The following is a 19,743-nucleotide window of genomic DNA, read 5'->3' on the forward strand; positions in this document are numbered from 1 at the left end:
CATTCAAAAACAAATAAATTATTACTTTTAATGAATAAAAACCAAAGTAGCTTAGTTCTTCTGTACCTATGTTGTATTTATTTAAAATAATATATAAACATTTTGTACTATTAAATAACTTATTACAAAGTCTAATGAGAGTATCTAGAATTTCTAAATACACCTGTCTCTGTCCAATACTTCATTTCTCTTTGTCAAATCGTATTTTAATGTACGATAAAATGACAAAGATGATAAATAAAGGGAATTTTTTAATTTTAAGGGATTTATAATTATTATTATTGTAAAAAGTTAATATCTCATGTACCAAGAATAGTTCTTGTTTTGTAAATGTTATTTTTTTCCTGCATATTAAATAGGTCGTAAACTTTTTTCCTTTTATATAATATGACGGTATATGCAAATCGAGGATGTATGAGCTAAGCTCAATTACAAGGGGTCCAGAATCATATCTATGTCCATAGTTTTCGTCATAGTTTTCATTCCTAAAATTGTATCTAAGCTTTTTTTAAATTTCCTTGAAGAATATCTGTTTTGGTTCTGAATGTTTGTTTTTTTTGGTGAATAGATGAATACAAGTATTGATTATCATAAAAAACATTCGTGAATTCATTCCTTCGAAGCAGTGTTCTATGATTCCTCTTTCGGGTATCGTACCCGAAAAGTAAACAACGTACACTTTTGTTTTAACTCCGTCGTCCATAAGCCAGTCTGTTAGCGGAGTTTTGAGAAGCTAAAGTATCAAATACGCAAGGTGATGTACCTTGAATCTAATAACATAATGTACCATGGAAACTTGCTTATATGTAGGCATTAAATATTATAATTGTTATTTTGTGTTTTATGAATTGCCAACTATATTTAAGTGAAGTACAAGCGAGAAAAAGAAGACTCATTCCTCCGAATTATTAAAAATACCAGTTAAGCTGTCGTAGGATTTTTGTCATTTTTGTTTTTCAATAAAATAACAAAAAAACCAAATAAACAAAGATTTTTTTTTGTTTTTCGGTTTGTAAAATATTGATTCAGCTCTTTTTTTTGAAATGCGGGCTGTTTGGGGGGGGGGGTAATGACCCATGTGACCCCCCCCCCTTAGATCCGCGCCTGACTTTAACACCCTACTCGATAGGTTTGGTTAAATTTTTTTTCTTAGCGTATTAACATTTCATGCCAAAATCCGCCATTTTTTTTCACCTTCCTAAGAACATTTGGGTTTTTATGGCGAATATCACGATACCTTATATGTCGAAATCCATCGAGCATTTTGGATGATACGAGGTAATAAAGAAATTTACATACAATATAACCACTCCTTGACAGTCGGGTAAAAACTCGGGTAAATGTAAATTTTGATTAAAGGTACTACATTTTTTCCTATTGTTTGTGAATAAATAATACTAAATGCTAGGTCAGCTATGCTAATTTTAGTAAAAGGGTTTGGTAACCAACCAGTAAACATGTTTGGGTGTTTTTCTTTATATTCCATACTAATTAGGATATCAATTAAAAATGACAATAGTTCGGTTTATTATTACTAACTCCACTCCATCGTGTCCTTGAATTATAATTTTTTTTTTCTTTAGTAAATGTTATTTTATTCGATTTTCTTTTTTTTTCAGATTATATTGCAAGATTTGGTCGTATGACTGAATCAATGGCTAGATTAAAATTTTGGCAAATATTATCGGCTGTTGAATACTGTCATAATAGAAATATTGTACATCGAGATTTAAAGGTAAGTTATTTTATTCTATCAAAATTTACACCATTATAATACCTACTCTTTTTATTCATTTTGGAAATGAATCTTAATTTTAAAATCGATATATAAAAAACGGATTTAGGAACCGGTAGGAACTGAAAATTTAAGGTATTAACTTTAGAAGTCAAATACTTGTTTGATTCTTTAAAGAAATTAATTTTATAGCTATTTTTAGTTTTGACTGTATGAAATAATTGGAATTAGTTTTAAAAAGACATACTTCTGATTTAGAAGTCAACCAAATATGTCAGTATTACGTTTGGTTTGATCATAAGATATTTATTATGACATAAAATAAAAATTTCATTAAACTTACTTTAAATTATCTCTGTTTTCTTTAGCTTCTGATAACTTTCACAACTCAATTTTTTAATTGATAAAACAAAAAGTTTTCACAAGAAATACAAATTGACAGATCACGTACTTATACGTCAGCAACAGAGAGCGCCAAAAAACTGCGTTAAAATATCTCAAAATTATAATGTATTTTAAATTTTTTTTTACACTTTAATACAGCATTTTTAAGCAGTATTTATATTTTTTTACTTTGTTATAAACAATGAATTAAAAATAAAAAAAAAAAAAAAAAAACATGTTCCCTATTCTGGTAGAAGGCGTATACATAATTTTTCTTTTATTAACTATAGAAAAATATACGCTGAACAATAATCCTTCGAATATCAACGAATATATAAAAATCAAATTTTATTAAATTTGATAAACCCATTATCTAAGGGTTTAATCTCGAAAGTATTACATAAATGCTCAATAAAATATATCTAGGTAATCTCACTCAAAATGGGGTTTTATATGATAATTATCACTTAAATCATGGTATATTCTGTACAAAATATAAAGTTTTATTTAATATTATTATATTGTATATAAAATTTATATTATTCCACAGATAAATTTTATTTTACACAGTGTTTCAACGAAGTATATATCATTGGGTTGTTGAAAACAACATATCAAATTTTATCTTTAATTTCAATTATTTATCATAAATAATATTAAATTACGCTACGAAAACTTTAAAAAAAATCTATGTCTATTTATGGATCAAAAATTATAAATTTTATTAAATTATTTAGCTTCCGATATTTTGAAAACCAAGGCAGATAGCAGAAAATTTTATTCTTATTTTTCGTCTTCATTGATGATGACTTAAACAAAAAAAAAATCATCAAAGTTGAAAATAAGGTACAAATAATTTCAACCACAAGTCTAAACATGGCTTGGCCTTAAAAAACATGAAAACCTCAAATCTCTTTATATTATTAGACGATATATTTATTATTACATATTGTATTTACTATAAAATATAAACATTATATATAATTCGGTCGGTTTCAGTTTGTTTTTATTGGTGTAGGAGATATAGAGTAAAATGACAACCATGGCATTCTAGTTGGCATTCTATGTGTTTCTAGTACTATTACAGCAAACACAAACATACAATAACATACACACACCAAATCATTATCAACAGCATCACCCACACACGTGGCACTGATATTTTGTAATGACGTCATTGTAAAGTTAGTTATTGTAACTGTGCTGTATTTGCCTGTTGTTTTCGAGGAGTTCGATCGATGTCGCGACATGCACACAATGCTTATAGTGGTAGTTCCATAACTGTAACGAACATACATAATAACTTACTGGACGAAGAAAGACGGTTCTAGAATTGCACTTATATCGAATACACTTCACCGAGAATGAATATTATTTTTCTGTATTAGGTGTGTCAAAAGTACGACAATCAGGCAGGGTTTTAGTGTAAAAAATAATTCTGGCTAAATTTTTCAATCGAAGTATTACAAATTACAAAGAAAATTTTTAAGCATTGGAAGAACTAGCCCAGTCTTGCATTAACATCGTATAATAACAAATTGGGAGTCAGATATTTGGCCGAAACTGAGTATCCGGTCTTCGTTCAAGCTCAGGTGCAAGAATAAAGACAAATTTTAATTTACCTCCTAGCTACCTTATACTATGTATATATGAAATATATCAAGGTATACTAAGTTTAGTCCCAAGTGTATAAATGTTCATAAAATCACTTAATTAGTTCATTTCCGGTTGTCTGGCTATCCGTAAAAACAATAACTCAAAAACGAAAAGAGATGCCAAGCTGAAATATATAGCGTTATCAGGACGTTAAAAGTAAGGTTTAGTTGAATGAGCAACAAAGGTCAATTTGGTCTTTGGTCCGTAAAAGTTTAAATACAAAAAATGTTCCTTATAAAAAAAAATTACTGTTTACCAGTTAAGGCGCAAATTAGGTTCGTACATTATAAAGTATTAATTATATGGGAATAACAGTTATGTGTATGTAACCCCACAGTCGTGTTACATATATACGACTGTGGCTATTTAAGAGTGACTATCTTTCTTTGCTTACATGACGTAAAAAAACAAACGCTTGTGTAATCAATTTAGTTTTTAACCGACTCCTTTAGAACAGCATCTAGTTGGAAAGATGGATCGGGACTGTACTTAATCCTGACGCTACTCAAATAAATTGCTAGAATTCCTTTAAAAAGCATTTCGAATCTTTCACCTCCCATGATTATGATTAATAATTGACTTTGATTTGTACAATTTAAAATTTTGTTTCTTAAATCTGATCGTCATCAATTATTTCTATACAAAACTAAGAGGCCTTGAAAAATGTTCTTTTTTGAAACTAATTCGAGAAAGCGCCGAAAATAGGATACTTTAATTGAACATTACATGTCGCCCTATAAAAATCCTCGAAATTTTTCAGTTTTTCAGTTTTCATCGTTAGTATAAACGGCTTCAAGATTGAATTTGGGTAACAAATAAAAAAAATTGCATCGCTTAATCTACTTGCTATAACCGAGTTTTGAACCAATAATTCGCTTAGTGTAGTTTGGACGCCTCATTCTCTTGACCAAAATGTTAAATTATAATTATATAAGTATATTTTTCAAAATCAATTACTTGTTCAACATTTCTAATAAATGATCAAATTCCTCTTCTGCAGCAGAAGACATTATTTCGACTTTTACTCTTTTGAAACAGCTTGTTCTTTTATTATTTAATATTTTAGAATCAACGAATGGAAGAATGTTATTATTCGATCATCAATGTCACAAAAATCCATCAGCTAGTTACATTTTATCAAGTAGGTTGGTTGTATTGTTATCCAGAATTATGCTAAGAATGCCTTTTTTATAACAAAATATAACAAAAGATGCCTTTTATTATCCAGATATAAACTAGAAGTATATTCGAATAGAATATGAATAATATATATACATTATTGTTAAATCAGAAAAAATATAATAATATAAGACGCAGACAAATGAAGATCGATTTTATCTTGAACATCCACGGATTCATATCTTAAAAGTATACCTAATATCATAAAATAGTTTTATAAAATTGATATTAGAATTGCAAATTGTAAACATCATTTTCTGAAACGAATTTCTTGGTTCTCTAAAACGAGGAAAATTGGATTATTATACCATGTATATATGAAATATATCAAGGTATATACTAAGCTTAGTTCCAAGTTTGAAACGCTTAAAAATTTTGATGCTACGAACAAAATTTTGGTATAGGTGTTCATAAAATCATCTAATAAATCCATTTCCGGTTGATTGTCTTTCTGTCCATTTGTTAACACGATAACTCAAAAACGAAAAGAGATACTCAGCTGAAATTTATAGCGTGCTGGGGACGTAAAAAGTTAAATCGAGTTCGTAAATGAGCAACCTAGGTCAATTTGGTTTTGAGTCCTTAGAATCCATTTTGTAAGCCGTTTAAGATAGAACAAAAGTTTGAATATAAAAAATATTCCCTATAAAAAAATAAACATATTTTGTTTGAAATATTTTTTCGTAAACTTCACTGATAAGCCATGAGGGCGCAAATTATTTAGTATGTATTATATGTTAATATCAGTTATCTTTTTTTTACTTGTATATGACGTAAAAGTTCAAACGATTGCGTAATCTGTCACTGTCTGTACATGGTATTTTAACAATTAACTCAAAAAAGCTGCTTTACATCGCGTTTTGCGATTTTAGTTTTTTTTTTTTTTTTTTGTAAAATTTTATTTTTTTCAAGTCATATTCACTCCCCATCCTATTCTGCTTCGGGGTAAGGTTGCATTACAAAATTCAAGTCAAAACTATCAAATTTTATCTCAACAATCAATTATTTCGTATTTGAATATATACAAAAACAATCGCAGGTATCTTAAAAATAAACCAAGTTTTTTAAATACCTTTTACCAATAGTCCGTGGGACAGCACCCTTTTTGTCAAATTAATAATATATACTTGAAACTTCGTGAAAGTCGCCCTTTTGGGGAGTATACCAAACTTTCTCTTTGCGACATTTTTTGTCAGTCTGAAAAAGCGCAACAGGGAATTTGTCGAAACTTGATAACATTAAAAATTATTAAACAATGAAATATTTTTTCCGACACAAATATTGCACCGATAAGCTTGCCTACCACCTAGAATTTGCCGTAGATACTTAAGTATTTTTGTTATTCAGTACATACCTAGTTCATTTTTCAGAATTGGTGGGGCCATAGTCCCGCTGGGGCCATAATCTAAAACATTCTGTATTATAAACGAATGGAGGTCACAGTTTTTCAAAAAACTACAAAACATAAAATGTAATCGCAATATAAAATCCTATAAATAGTATTACACAATCGTTTATAAACAAGTGAAAACAAACAATTGACTGAGTTAATTGATGAAATACCATGCATAGACAGTGTTGATGACTCTATCATATTAGACATACATACATGTCACACATACATAATTGAGATTCCCATAATTACATACAGTTTTCGCCTATAATTTGCGCCATCACGGGTAAACAGTGATATTTACGAAAAAATGTTTCAAACAAAAGTTGATTATTTTTTTATAAGAAATATTTTTTATATTTAAACTTTTTTTCTATCTCTAACGGTTTACAAGATGGGCCCTACGGACTCAAGACCCAATTTACCTATGTTGCTCATTTACGAACTTGACCTCAATTTTTACGTCCTCAGTACGCTACAAAAATTTCAGCTTGATATCTCTTTTCGTTTTTGAGTAATCATGATCACAGACGGACAGACAGACGACAGACAGACAGACAGACAGACAGCCGGAAATGGACTAATTAGGTGATTTTATGAACACCTACACCAAAATTTTTTTGTTAGCATCAATATTTTTAAGCGTTACAAACTTGGGACTAAACTTCATATACCTTGCATATTACATAATATGCATGGTATAAAAATACGATTACTTACGTTGTTACAAAAATGTCACTTATGTAAATCGCAAAACTATTTTTAAAATTAAAATAATGATATTACATTGAATAGGATGAAAAAATAAAAATTATTTTATATAAACAATATATATTTAAAAGAATGCATTTATTCACGTCAGAGAGAGAGAGACGTCTTGACGTCTTTACGATGATAGTTTAGTTGTTTAATTCAAATATAATATAAATCAAATGCTTCATGATATTATATTTTAATAATGAACAACCTACAACAGTGTAGGTATCTTACGTCATCAAATCATTTTCATTTAATTCTGTTTTTCTTTAATAAATTAATCACGCAACTCATGCATGTAACAATTACTTACGTTTTAATGGAAGTTATATAAATACGAAATTATTTTTGGCGAAGAACTTTTATTTTGTAAAATATTCGTGAAAACTTAAAATGGGAAATTTTTTTGAAATTGGTTAAAGTACTTTTTCTGGAAAACAAAAATTCTGTGGTTGTGTGGATCATTTTACGTCAAAGTTAATCAATTGTCCCAAGGCTTTCTGGAGAAAACTTCTACTTTTACCACCACTTTTTCCGCTGATAATTTCATTTATCAGCTCCTCTATTTCAGAGGCTGAGTGCACCTCCTCATGCATATTTCATCCACTACACCAGCCCATCACAACTATTAATTAAATTAATTTTGTTGCGACGGCGAGAAACGAACCCGCTACCCTAAGCATACCGCGGACGGAATGGGTTACGCCTTAACTAACTGAGCTAATAGAGCGACCGCCCCATATTCCGGCCCATATTTCGTGCGAAATGTTTCTTTATATATAGTTTTGTAAAAACTAATTTTCTCACTTTTGAATGTTATAAAAGTATTTTGTTTTTAATTTAACGCTCCATTAGCAAATTAGTTTTAATTCTAAATTAAAAACTCATAGAATGTATATAAAACAAATTTTAATACTCACCAAGGTGACACATAAGACATTTCATGCCTATGGAGATTAACAAGTTTATGTACTTGTAGAAGAATATTGATCCAAGTACAAAGATAAAAGCACAAAAGCACATCCAATGACTTTGTGAATGTTATATACATGATGTATGTAATTTTTGGTATCTTGGGAATTGAAAACTTGAATATATGATGAATTTTTTTTTGTAAGACAATCAGAGTCGTGTATCTATAAAAATAAGTAGGGTAAGATGTAGTACCAAGAGTCCAATGAACATTGAATCATTTAATAGATATTTCTATTCACTGAACCACATTTGTGTTGAACCGAGAGTACTTCAGAATGCAGGTAGGATGAAGACTAATTGACAATGTAATTTTGTTTTCGAATAAATTTTTTTGGGAAGAAAAAAAAAATTATTCTGACTGTCTATAAATTATTATTTTATAAAGATTTTTAAGGATGCACGAGCGCCAGGAAAATTTTGATTGTTTTTTATATGAAGTTGGACAACGACCAAACCAATCCTGAATTTAAGGGGGGGGGGGGGGTGGCTTGCCCGATTATTTAAATAAATAAATGACTTCAAAAGTATGCATATTTAACATGGGTCTTATAGGAAAAAGGTAGATGGATGAAATGTTTTCATAGATTTCTCTAAAACTAGGCGGTGTAAATTAAAAGAAAAACTATTTAAATTAAAGTTAAAACCTTTATAAATTATTTAAAACATATAGAACCCGTTGTGCCCGACTATTTCAGGATGTATGAGCACGGTAGTGGGAACATAAAGTAAAAAAATATATTTTTTAAATTTTGATGTTGAATTATGCTATAATTTGACAATATAAGATGAAAAGTAAGACTAAAACTTTTCGATATCCGGAGTAATTTTCTAAATATCGAAAACATTGTTTAATCATTTAGCTTTCGATACTTCGAAAACCAATGCAGGAATCGAAAATAATATTCTTATTTTTCTTCTACATTCATGAAGTTATAACAAAATTCATCAAAGTTGAAAATATCGTACAAATAATTTCAACCACAAGTCTAAACTTGCCTTGGCGCTCATACTGCCATAAGCAACAGCCTCTGCAATTTTCAACTATAAAGAATCATTTTTAGTTTTATAGTACCTATTACGTACGCAGTTCTACTTTTAATTTGTAATGAGTATAGAATAGACAGATTTGTGCCTTAAAACTTTTCTGTAACAGAATAAATGGTAATAGGTAAGTACTTGTATATATTTTCACGAGCTCACATTATGTAATAACAATTTTAAAATGAGGGGTTTGATCTTTTCTCTCTACAGAATAAAATTTTTATTCCAAAATTGTCCAGAAAATTTCTTACATTTGAAAATTATTTTTTGTGATATTGGTCAATTATCCTAAAATTAAAAAACTCTTCTTATTGTTTCCCACTATCAATATCTACTTATTATTTCTCACTATCAAATAATGAATTCCATTTTTCCGAAGTTAATCAAGAAATAGTTTAATATACTTAAAAGTTTTAAGTTATACAATACCTACCTATATAGCTCTTCAATATTATTATATAAGCTAGCGTGTATACAAAATTAATTTTTTATTATTATTGGAAAAGTTAAGTTTTTAATCACATAATACATTCGCAATCCAATCAAGTGCATTTACATAAGTTTGAACTTTTGTTAGTTAATTGATTGATTTAATTATTCAAATCATTTTTATAATGAAATAAAAAAGATATGTTGGAAAACTAGGTATAGTATCGACCTAAATATTTCTATTTTTAGTTTTTCAAGTAGGTATATAGTTTTTCATTATATCCATTCATTTTCTTTTACTTACTTATTGAATATTTAATTTTTTTATTGAATGAAACAACAATGAATGTAATTTAATTATTTGAATTAAAATATACATAAATTTTATTCATAAAGTTTGATTGATTTTGATGTGAAATGAATTCATTAGCAATTAAAATTCATTTCTACATATTTACATTTATCATAAAAGTTGTAGAGGAACAAATTTTCTACAAATTTTGTCCTTTTTTAAAAAGTTCTCAGCCACCATTTTTGAAATAGAAGACGCCGAAGATGGAACGCCCAGCTATACGTACCTTAATGCAGGGTCAATATTTATAAACATACGATATAAAATAATTATTTATGTAGTATTTTATGAATTATTAAGTAAAAAACCCTAATAACAGAATGGTCAATCATGAATCCTAGTCTATTATGCGGTTTTTAACTCAATTATTAATACCTTTAAATAATTATTTAATACTATATACTTATTTAAATATTGACCCTGCACTAAGGTACGAATATCTGAGCGCTCCATCCTCTGCGCCCTAATTTTCAAGGTAAAATTTGTAGATAATTTTATCCTCTACAACTTTTATAATAAATGTAAATAGGATTGAAGGCAAAGGAAATGAGATATTTTTCAAAAAGCTTAATTGATAATAGATTATTTAAAGTTTAATTCGAAATAATGCGAAATTAGCCACTTTTAATCCTGAAAAACCAAAACTTTCAATGTTCTTCTAACATCCCTTAACAAAGTTTTATAGCGATTTAGGCTTTTATTTTATAACAAGTTTTTAATCACATAATACATTCGCAATCCAATCAAGTGCATTTACATAAGTTTGAACTTTTGTTAGTTAATTGATTGATTTAATTATTCAAATCATTTGTATAATGAAATAAAATAGATATGTTGGAAAACTAGGAATAGTATCGACCTAAATATTTCTATTTTTAGTTTTTAAGTAGGTCCTTATCATAAGTCCTTCTATTTTAATAAATAATTAAGTGCTTAAATATCTCCTTGTTATCTCTCAATGATAGATATGGACAGATGTCACCCTTACTTTTCGCCAATTTTCACTTTGGTCTAATAGAATTCCACTGTGGTATTGTAAAGTATCGAACGGTTCACCATCACATAAGTTTTACACTAAATACATGCGACCTATAGCGTATATACTAGGATAAACGAGATCAGTGATACAAATTTCTGATTAAGATAAAATTTATAAATGAAGAAATCCCAACAATTTTCAGGGTTAGATACCTGTCTATTACACATAATATTCAAAGGCACTTTTACTATAGCTTTCATCCCTCGATATATTTCCAAGATACGCTCCTTTATTATTATTAATAAATAACGTATTCCTAGTGTATAACATCTTATACAAACTTATTACAAAGTTTCATATTTGCTTTCAGTCTGTGTGCATATATCGAATAATTGTAAAACTTTCGACTTGGATACTCGAAGAACAGAATGTATTTGAAAATACGCTCACGTATATAATGTACAGAATGATTCATTATACATTTGACGTAGCTCTAAGTTTATGCAGTACGAGTTTCAAGTTTATGAAGCACTTGTATATTTGCTCTTGTGAATAAATTATAAAATTAAGGCTTTTTAAATAATAATTAACTTAATTATTAATTCTACAACTTTAATTATAACACATGAAGAATGGTAGTACTTTAAACTTTAACAACCTATATATTACTTAAGCACTTTATGGAGTTTATGTGATGATGGGTAGCGTGGTTTTCATATTTATTGGAAAAATCTTAGTTCCATCTACGTACAGTATACTACATGATATTATTTGAAACATGCTGTCAATGTAAATCGAATTTTCATCGTTTGATAAGATATTTTAAATAAACTGTTTCAATGCATTATCATAAAGCACGTAAATCGTAAACGTCGTCGGAGCGTAAAGATTGAACAAGTGTCTTTCAAAGTATCCACAAATAACCCAATTGACATAATCAAACCGAATCTATGGAATCGAGCATCAAAAAATATTATTCTTTTCACAAGAGTTTCTTGCCGAAGTTGTAAATTACATTTGGCTGATAAGTAAGACAGAAAATAGAAAACAGTCATGACTATCGGAGCATTTATAAGTTGCATTGCAATTGCTTTTCATTTGACGTGTGCGACAGAATTTTATCGCGGTGCAATTAAATCGGCAAAACGATATTGTGCCGATTAAAAAATTGTTGGCAGTCATGGGCATTGCCGACAGAAAGGAATTATTAAAATTTGGAATAATTATTAAAATTTCATGATTTGAAATTTATTTATAATAAAAGATTCTAAGAATTTTAATAATTTATTTTATTTGTTAATCGAAAGAAGAGAGATTTTTATTAAGAAAGTGAGTTGGTAAAGACAGAAAACTGTCCAAATTAATATGTTTATGGATTTTTTATTTTTTAATAATTCCCTCCATATACTCAACGTGACTCTAGATTTCAGGGCTCTATGAGTGGATATAGTGTGTGGCTTAATGGATGGAGATTTTTTAATTTTTTCCGTAGCTCTATCTCGAAAATTAGGTCTCCAATCGAAATTTGATAAAAAGCTTTTTCGTTTGTTTTGATAAGCTTATTTCGGAAGTCCGAAGTTCTGCAGTCAATTAGAGAACACCCTGTATATGTTACGTGGTATACATATCGTTTCTGAGGTAACGATCCATACCATGATGACCACCAAACTAGAATTTTTACCTCCTACTAAAAAACTTTTATAATAAAAACGTATAACGGCTCAACGCGGCTTTTTCACTTCAGACAATTTCTTTTCAAGAAAATTTCATATATCATATTTTATACGGTTGTTACATACTAAAGACTCGATAAATTTTAAAATACCTGTTTATTCTGTTTAAAGAACAGTACCTATAGGGCTTATTGATTTTAAATTTGAATAGAATCCTCAAGTTTCACAAAACATAGCTTATTTCTATAATCCTTAATATATTGAAAACCAACATTATCCATTCATATAAGGAATAATATACGTTGTTAGATTTTGTAGATATTTAGTCTTGTAGTTTAAAATACTAAACATGAAGTACGTATATGTTTACGAGCATGTTCATATCATATTTACAGCTTCCTACGCATGGTTTTTATTTACATGAAGGTAAATGGATTTCTGCTTAAGTTTTTTTTCAAATAACAGGCTAGTCTTTTTACTAAATGGCAGCGTTTATCTAGCGGCCTGAACGATATTCAGCAATTCTATCAAACAGCTAGACGGATAGATAACATTTAACTACTTGCCTAGCCTCTTGATTTAAATTTAGTTTCACTTTTATAAGACCCGGCTCAAAATGTTCATACAAGTTTGTAGAACAAAGTCATATTGGTTAAAAAGTGTGCTTTTACTATGACCACGTCCGTGTGCGCTTTGAAGTTCACCCAAGCTTATTCTGCTGAAAAATCATTAAATTTGAGAAAACAGCCATAGGAACTTATATTTTGGGATATTCTAAGCATTTTTTACCTCATGACATGTTTTCCTAAAACTCACTGTTCTTGAGATACAAGTGCTTGAAAAAATACAAAACCTAATTTTGATAAAAATTTTATATGTATAAAACCATAAACAACTTTTTTGGGAAACATTTTTTGGACAAGTTGATGATATAATTAAAGAAAGGGTGTGATTCAAAGTACACTAATATGAAGCTACGATATATGAGTAACTTAGTACGGTTTATGAGTATTGTTACATAAAATTGCAACCTTTATTGTTTCATTTCCTACAGTATCTGGGTATCGGATGGGTGAACATTGACCTTTTCCTTTCCGTCTCTTGTTATATAAACAGCAGTTATATATTTTGATGTTTTTCTGGAACATAATTCATTAATAGTTATTATTATTTAAGGTTTTAAAACAAGGTCTCTATATGCATCTTTACAACTACATATTTGTGAACATTTTTAGATGAATCATATGTCATTTTTACAACAATTGCAGTCTAGCACAAGTAGTAATATGTAATGAGTGTTTGTAACATACATCTATCTCATTAGTGGTCCGTTTACATGATAATCACGATACTAATTAGTAACGATATACGTTTGTAAGTGTTTCAAACTTGAGACAATTTTTTCTATAATTTAGACACAATGAAATTCGTTTATTATGATTCAATGTACAATGTTCTTAAACATCAGAGGTAGAAACAAAAAAATTTAAAATACTTTCCAAAGTCATCTAAAAAATCTAAAATATAAAAAATTTACTGAGGCACTTACTCTATAACTCTATATAAAAACTTGAGTACCTAGGTCATTTGGAAAATGTAGCATTCTTGTAAACTATGAGATACTTGAGGTAAGGGGCCATTCATTAATTACGTAACCATGCTTTTGACGATTTTTAACCTCGCCTCCCCCTACGAAAGCATTCATAAGATTTCTTGAGCCCTCTCGCCTTCTTACGTAAGATTCAATCTCGTTTTGCCGAATAATAAAACGTTTATGTAAAGGACCAAATATACTTAAACCCACAGTTTGATGTAAATTAAAGATTTTTATTCTTTATCAGATAAATTAAATTTATAAATATCAAAATAATTTTCAGAAATTTTATTCCTTCGATTAATACCTGGAATATAAAATATCTAAGAAGATTGTGTAAAAATTCGAAACCAATCGGTCAAGCCATTTTGGATAAATCTTGCTCACCGACTGTTTCGTGAAAAACGCGTTTAAATTTTCAAAAGGCGTTTACACTCAATTAAAAATTTTTTTTTAATGCGTTTATCTTCGTGAATATTTCTCTGATAAACTTTTCAGAGAATAAACTTAAATATATTTACATTCCGGAAATGGAATCGATTCTTTGAAAATTCTAACTGGATATACCCCCTTAAATCAATGGAGTTACAACAACATTTCGTTTATAGTGACTTAATTTAAGTTTTTAAAAACTTTACAAACTTGAAAAAAAAAATACAAGGTAAACCTTCGTACTTTGACTTCCATTTAATTAATGCGAAATTTCATAAGAAGACATATCAAGTTAATTTGACTGTAACTGAAATTTTCTTTGAAAAAATGGAGCCCTGTTATTCTATATTACTTCAATATGTGATTACATACGTAGGTACGTTTATATAAGAGTTTAACATTTTGTTTATACATGTGTACAGAGTGATCCAAGCTTTAAAAACAGGACCATACCAAATAAAACATTACGTTAAAATAACGACAATTTGCCAAAACGGCTATGTACTTAGAAAAATTGAAAATTTGCTACACAATGTCCCAAACATAGGACCATGTAGAACGTTAATGTATTTTTAATAAAGTCAATGGCACTAACGATTTTATAATACATTCAAATATTTTTATTATATTATGTACAAAAATATAAAATAGCGTTCCTTATACGCCACGGCGGTAAAAGGATAAGGATTATTTTTAAAGAAACAGTCAGTCGTGGGGACTATCTAACGGAAGTAAAAACTTTAAACCTAGGATTAGCTGGCCTTTGGCCTAACTGAGGCGTTCGGCAGTGGAGCTCCTATAAATACCTATTCACAATTCCTTTATAATAACAAATAAAACCTCAATACTATTCAAACAGCTGTTCGCAATTCTAAATAAATATGGTGGGAGCGCAAATAAATACATTTGAATATTAAGAAGTAATGTAATATATAATTTATATGCGATTCCACCATTAATTTCATGAGTTTTAATTTTGAATTTTGTGGTGTGGAATCCTCAAAAACATTTTGTAATGTACCGAATTATGAATTTAAACCATCCATTTGAAGACACACGCAAAATTTCATTAAATTCGGTCCATCCGTTTAGGAGAAGTTCAATTACAAACACACGCGATGTCACGAATTGATTTTTGTTCAACCAAAAAGTGCTCAAAGTGCCAAAAGAAGTAGTACAAGATCCGAATTAGGGTCGACCTTCACCCATCTGTTTACCGAATGAAAGTTATTTTTTATGAAATGTAAAATATTAACAAATATTCCTGTAACGGGTTGCCTAAAAAAATATGGTCAAGACTATTTTTAATATAAATATCAAAACTTGGAAAGCTTGTAAACATTATTTTTGACCAATATTTTGTGACCAATCATTTGCCACCGTATTTGTAACAAAATTATCTTTATTTAGATATGCGAGTCAATGAATTAACAGATGCACGTAATTACTATTTCCAACTTGTATATATGGGATAATAGAGAATGAAAAGATCGACAATTCAGTCGCTGCATATTTCTTATGGCTTTTACTATTGAGCTGCTACATACTTTTATGACCAAAATTCGTTAGATATGCAAGTAAGAGAAAAATTTCAAAAGATTTTACGCTTGATATTTTCACTAAAAGTAGTCTTGACCGCATTTCTTTAGGCAACCCATTACAGGGATATTTGTTAACATTTTATACTTCATAAAAAATAACATTCATTCGGTAAGCAGATGGGTGAAGGTCGACCCTAATTCGGATCTTAGACTAAAGTTTTTACTTCAAAAATGTTATGACATGTTTCACGTATGGTATTCATTCATATTCATTCAAAAGACTATATTTTATTTTGAAAATTTGGACTGTACTCAAATAATTTTTTTAATATCAAACATGATGTTATTATAAAACCGGTGGCTTTTGGTCCTTAAATATGCTCTATAGACTCTAGATTTAATAACCAAAAGGGCAGATTAAATGAAAAGTTTGTTTATTTTTTCATAACTTTACAGGTGTATCTCTTGCACTCTAGAGAGCTCAGGAACCTGATAAACATATCAAGGCATGTCCGGAAGGTCAAATCTATCCATAAAATAAAATTCATAAATAAAACTACATTGTCTGAATGTGGGCGGTCATTACAGGACACTCTTGGTTTATATGTTTCGCACTAAAATAAACTTAAAATATTCCATCTACACAATTTTAAAAGTTTTTGTTAAAAAATTACAAAATATTTAATCTTAATGCTTTTTTATGTTGCGACGCATTTTTACAAAACACAAAAACAATACGATTATTTGAACTGTGATAATCCTATTTTATGACTACTACTACTACAGTAGACAATACAACAAAAAAAAAGTAAATAAAATACCATAATAAAATATAATAAATAAATAAAAATAAAAAGGTGGAAAATGTAAAATGGTCGAAAGAAAAACCATTAAAAAAAAACAAAAATAAATATATGTTGGTCTGACGATACATTTACTACTGTTTTTTTCTGAAAATCGACCTAATCTTCACACCGATATGGCCTGTCACCGTCATGCTTCGTAAATCTTTAAAATACAAGATGTAACAAAATAACGCTTGGCATTTTTTTTATAAGTATGTAGAATAGGAGATCCAACTATTTTTATACCATGTATATATGAAGTATATCAAGGTATATACTAAGCTTAGTTCCAAGTTTGTAACGCTTAAAATAAAAATATTGATGTGACGAACAAATTTTGGTTTAGATGTTCATGAAATCACCTAATTAATCCATTTTCAGAAACGAAAAAAGTTATCAAGCTGAAATTTTTATACCGTGCTCAGGACGTAAAATGATTCTCTCCTTCGATTGAAGCTTATTGACGACGTTCAAACAAACATAGCCTTCGAATAATATATTTAAGATAATTTTAGAAAACAGTCGAGAACTTCGGACGTTATTAATTAACATGTGAATTAATTTTTGAATTATAACGAGAAAAATTTTCTGTAGTCTCAAGTACTAACGTTGTAGGTACTTAAATACAAAATGAATTCTTTCTTACGGTACAACACTTCATCAAATTCTATTCTAGTACTCATTCGAAGTAGATTTTGGTATTCTTTAATTTGTATAAATTTTCTTTTTGATATTAATTTTAAATTTTTATAATTATTATAGATGTCATTTCAGCATATAATATATAACAACAGTAGGTACAACAACAGCATCTACACACAGTACAACCATATGCTACGCTTTAATCCCAAGCGTAATCTTGGAATGTTTTTAGAATAAATTTTATTTTATTATTGTTTGTTTTTAAATATGAAATGTTTAGTAGCATTTAACGAGAAAATTAATATAAATAACAGAGGGTGATATTATTATTTATTTGCCAGTTTTCACTTTTTTTACTCTAAATATACATTAAATGATTAAATCCACTGAAGTTCACTGAATATTTTAAGTTAAGTAAGCATGTCTGTGTCAAAAGTAATACAAAGAAGGTTCAGTATTTTCAGATCGTGTGTTTTATCTAGGAGAAAATTACACTCGGTACCTTTCTTAAGTTCAAACCGGATAAAATTTTATTTATGTGCTGATAAGACATTTAACGAAGACATTACACAAGCACATAGTGCAGTTAATCAGTGCAGTAAAATCAGTACCGACTCACTAAGTTTTTTGACCATGAATCTATTTTGATGTTCAACATCTCGTTTTATTCATAATTGTATTTAGAAAAGGCCCTTAAATTAGTTTATGAGCCTTGCCCTCCTTTCTTCGGAAATTCGACGTTTATGCCCCAGAATTCCCGAAACGTATTAAAAATAATATATAAGAATGAAAATACAAATCTATGGGATTAGCTGCCGTTGAATTTGAATCTGACCATAAAAATATGAAAACTCAAAATGGCGACCGAAAAATTCAGTTTTTAGTCGCAATCCTTATTTTGACCACCGATAATATAAAACAGAGTAAAAATAAATATATTAAGAAAATGATATGTCATGGAAGTTTTCGATATTGCTGAATCTGACCATAAAAAATGTGAAATTTCAAATGGCGACCGGGAAATTCAATTTTTAGCTACTCGATTAAAACAAATATATCAAGAATCTGAACTTAATAAGTACGAGAATCGACAATAGTGGCCGAAAAATTAAATTTTTAAACAAAAATGCACATTTTTGCCGATATAACAAAAAAATTTCAAATTGAATATATCACAAAAATAATGCTACCTAGGAGGTTTCCGTGATCGCTAGATTCAAATATGTACTTAAAAATGAGATAATTCAAAATGGCAACAGGAAAATTTGACTTGAAACATGCGAATCAAAACCATACGGCTTGTACAAGCTAAATATAGAAATTGTCCAATATACATTAAAAAATCGCAAGAATTTCCAATAAACGCAGTTAAGAAAAACATATTTATTTGATTGAGGAGACAGATTAAAATTTTTAATATCTATACCAGGAGCCAGACCTGCCAATTTGTGATTTTGAGCCAAACTTAGTATTAGTTTATAAAGAATATACAAATAACGGTTTACTTTCCGCTTTCGTAAAATATAAATGATGATTTTTATTCTTAGGAAATTTCTATCAACTGAGCAGTGATGTATTAGCTATTAGATGGATTATTAAGCAATTGTCTAAGGGTCTCCTGTCTGCTAGGGGTCTCGACGAAAGGTCAAAAGAGTAAAAGACAAATGTGTACGAGAAGTGTACCACAATGGTGCGCCAAATTATTTACGATGAGAAAAAATAAACACGGCTCGGCCTTATTTTCACATCGCCTATTGGATCCCCAAAGAATAGCTGCAACTGAATATCTTGGCAGTGGTTAAGAATATATATATGAGCAAAAATTTTTTGATAACACGAAAAGTTCTGAAAACAATTAAACTAAGATAGTGTAGATCGAGAGGAAATCCATTTCTCCGCAATTTTTTTTTAAATTTCGTAAACAGGGTGATTTTTTAAGTTGTTATATACTTGAAACTGGAAAAATAACTTTTACCTATTAGAACCCGACTAGAAATTGTCCCAGTACTTATATTGGGGCCCGCTTAATAGTAAAATACTATGACTTGTGCTCCACTGCTCAAGTCATAGTAAAATACTATGACTTGTGCTCCACTGCACAAGTCATAGTAAAATACTATGACTTGTGCTCCACTGC

At 29.0% G+C, this 19,743-nt stretch overlaps 1 protein-coding gene across 1 annotated transcript in view; it reads left to right on the top strand.

Annotated features, from left to right (window-relative positions):
• Nucleotides 1–19,743, top strand: part of LOC123291995 (serine/threonine-protein kinase par-1) — a 134,332-nt gene that overhangs the window by 83,725 nt on the left and 30,864 nt on the right. The window contains exon 4 of the mRNA XM_044872492.1: nt 1,620–1,735. Coding sequence (XP_044728427.1) covers nt 1,620–1,735 — 116 coding nt within the window. The remainder of the gene's footprint in view (nt 1–1,619; nt 1,736–19,743) is intronic.

Source organism: Chrysoperla carnea, chromosome 2, assembly GCF_905475395.1.
Source record: "Chrysoperla carnea chromosome 2, inChrCarn1.1, whole genome shotgun sequence".
Classification (NCBI taxonomy): domain Eukaryota; kingdom Metazoa; phylum Arthropoda; class Insecta; order Neuroptera; family Chrysopidae; genus Chrysoperla; species Chrysoperla carnea.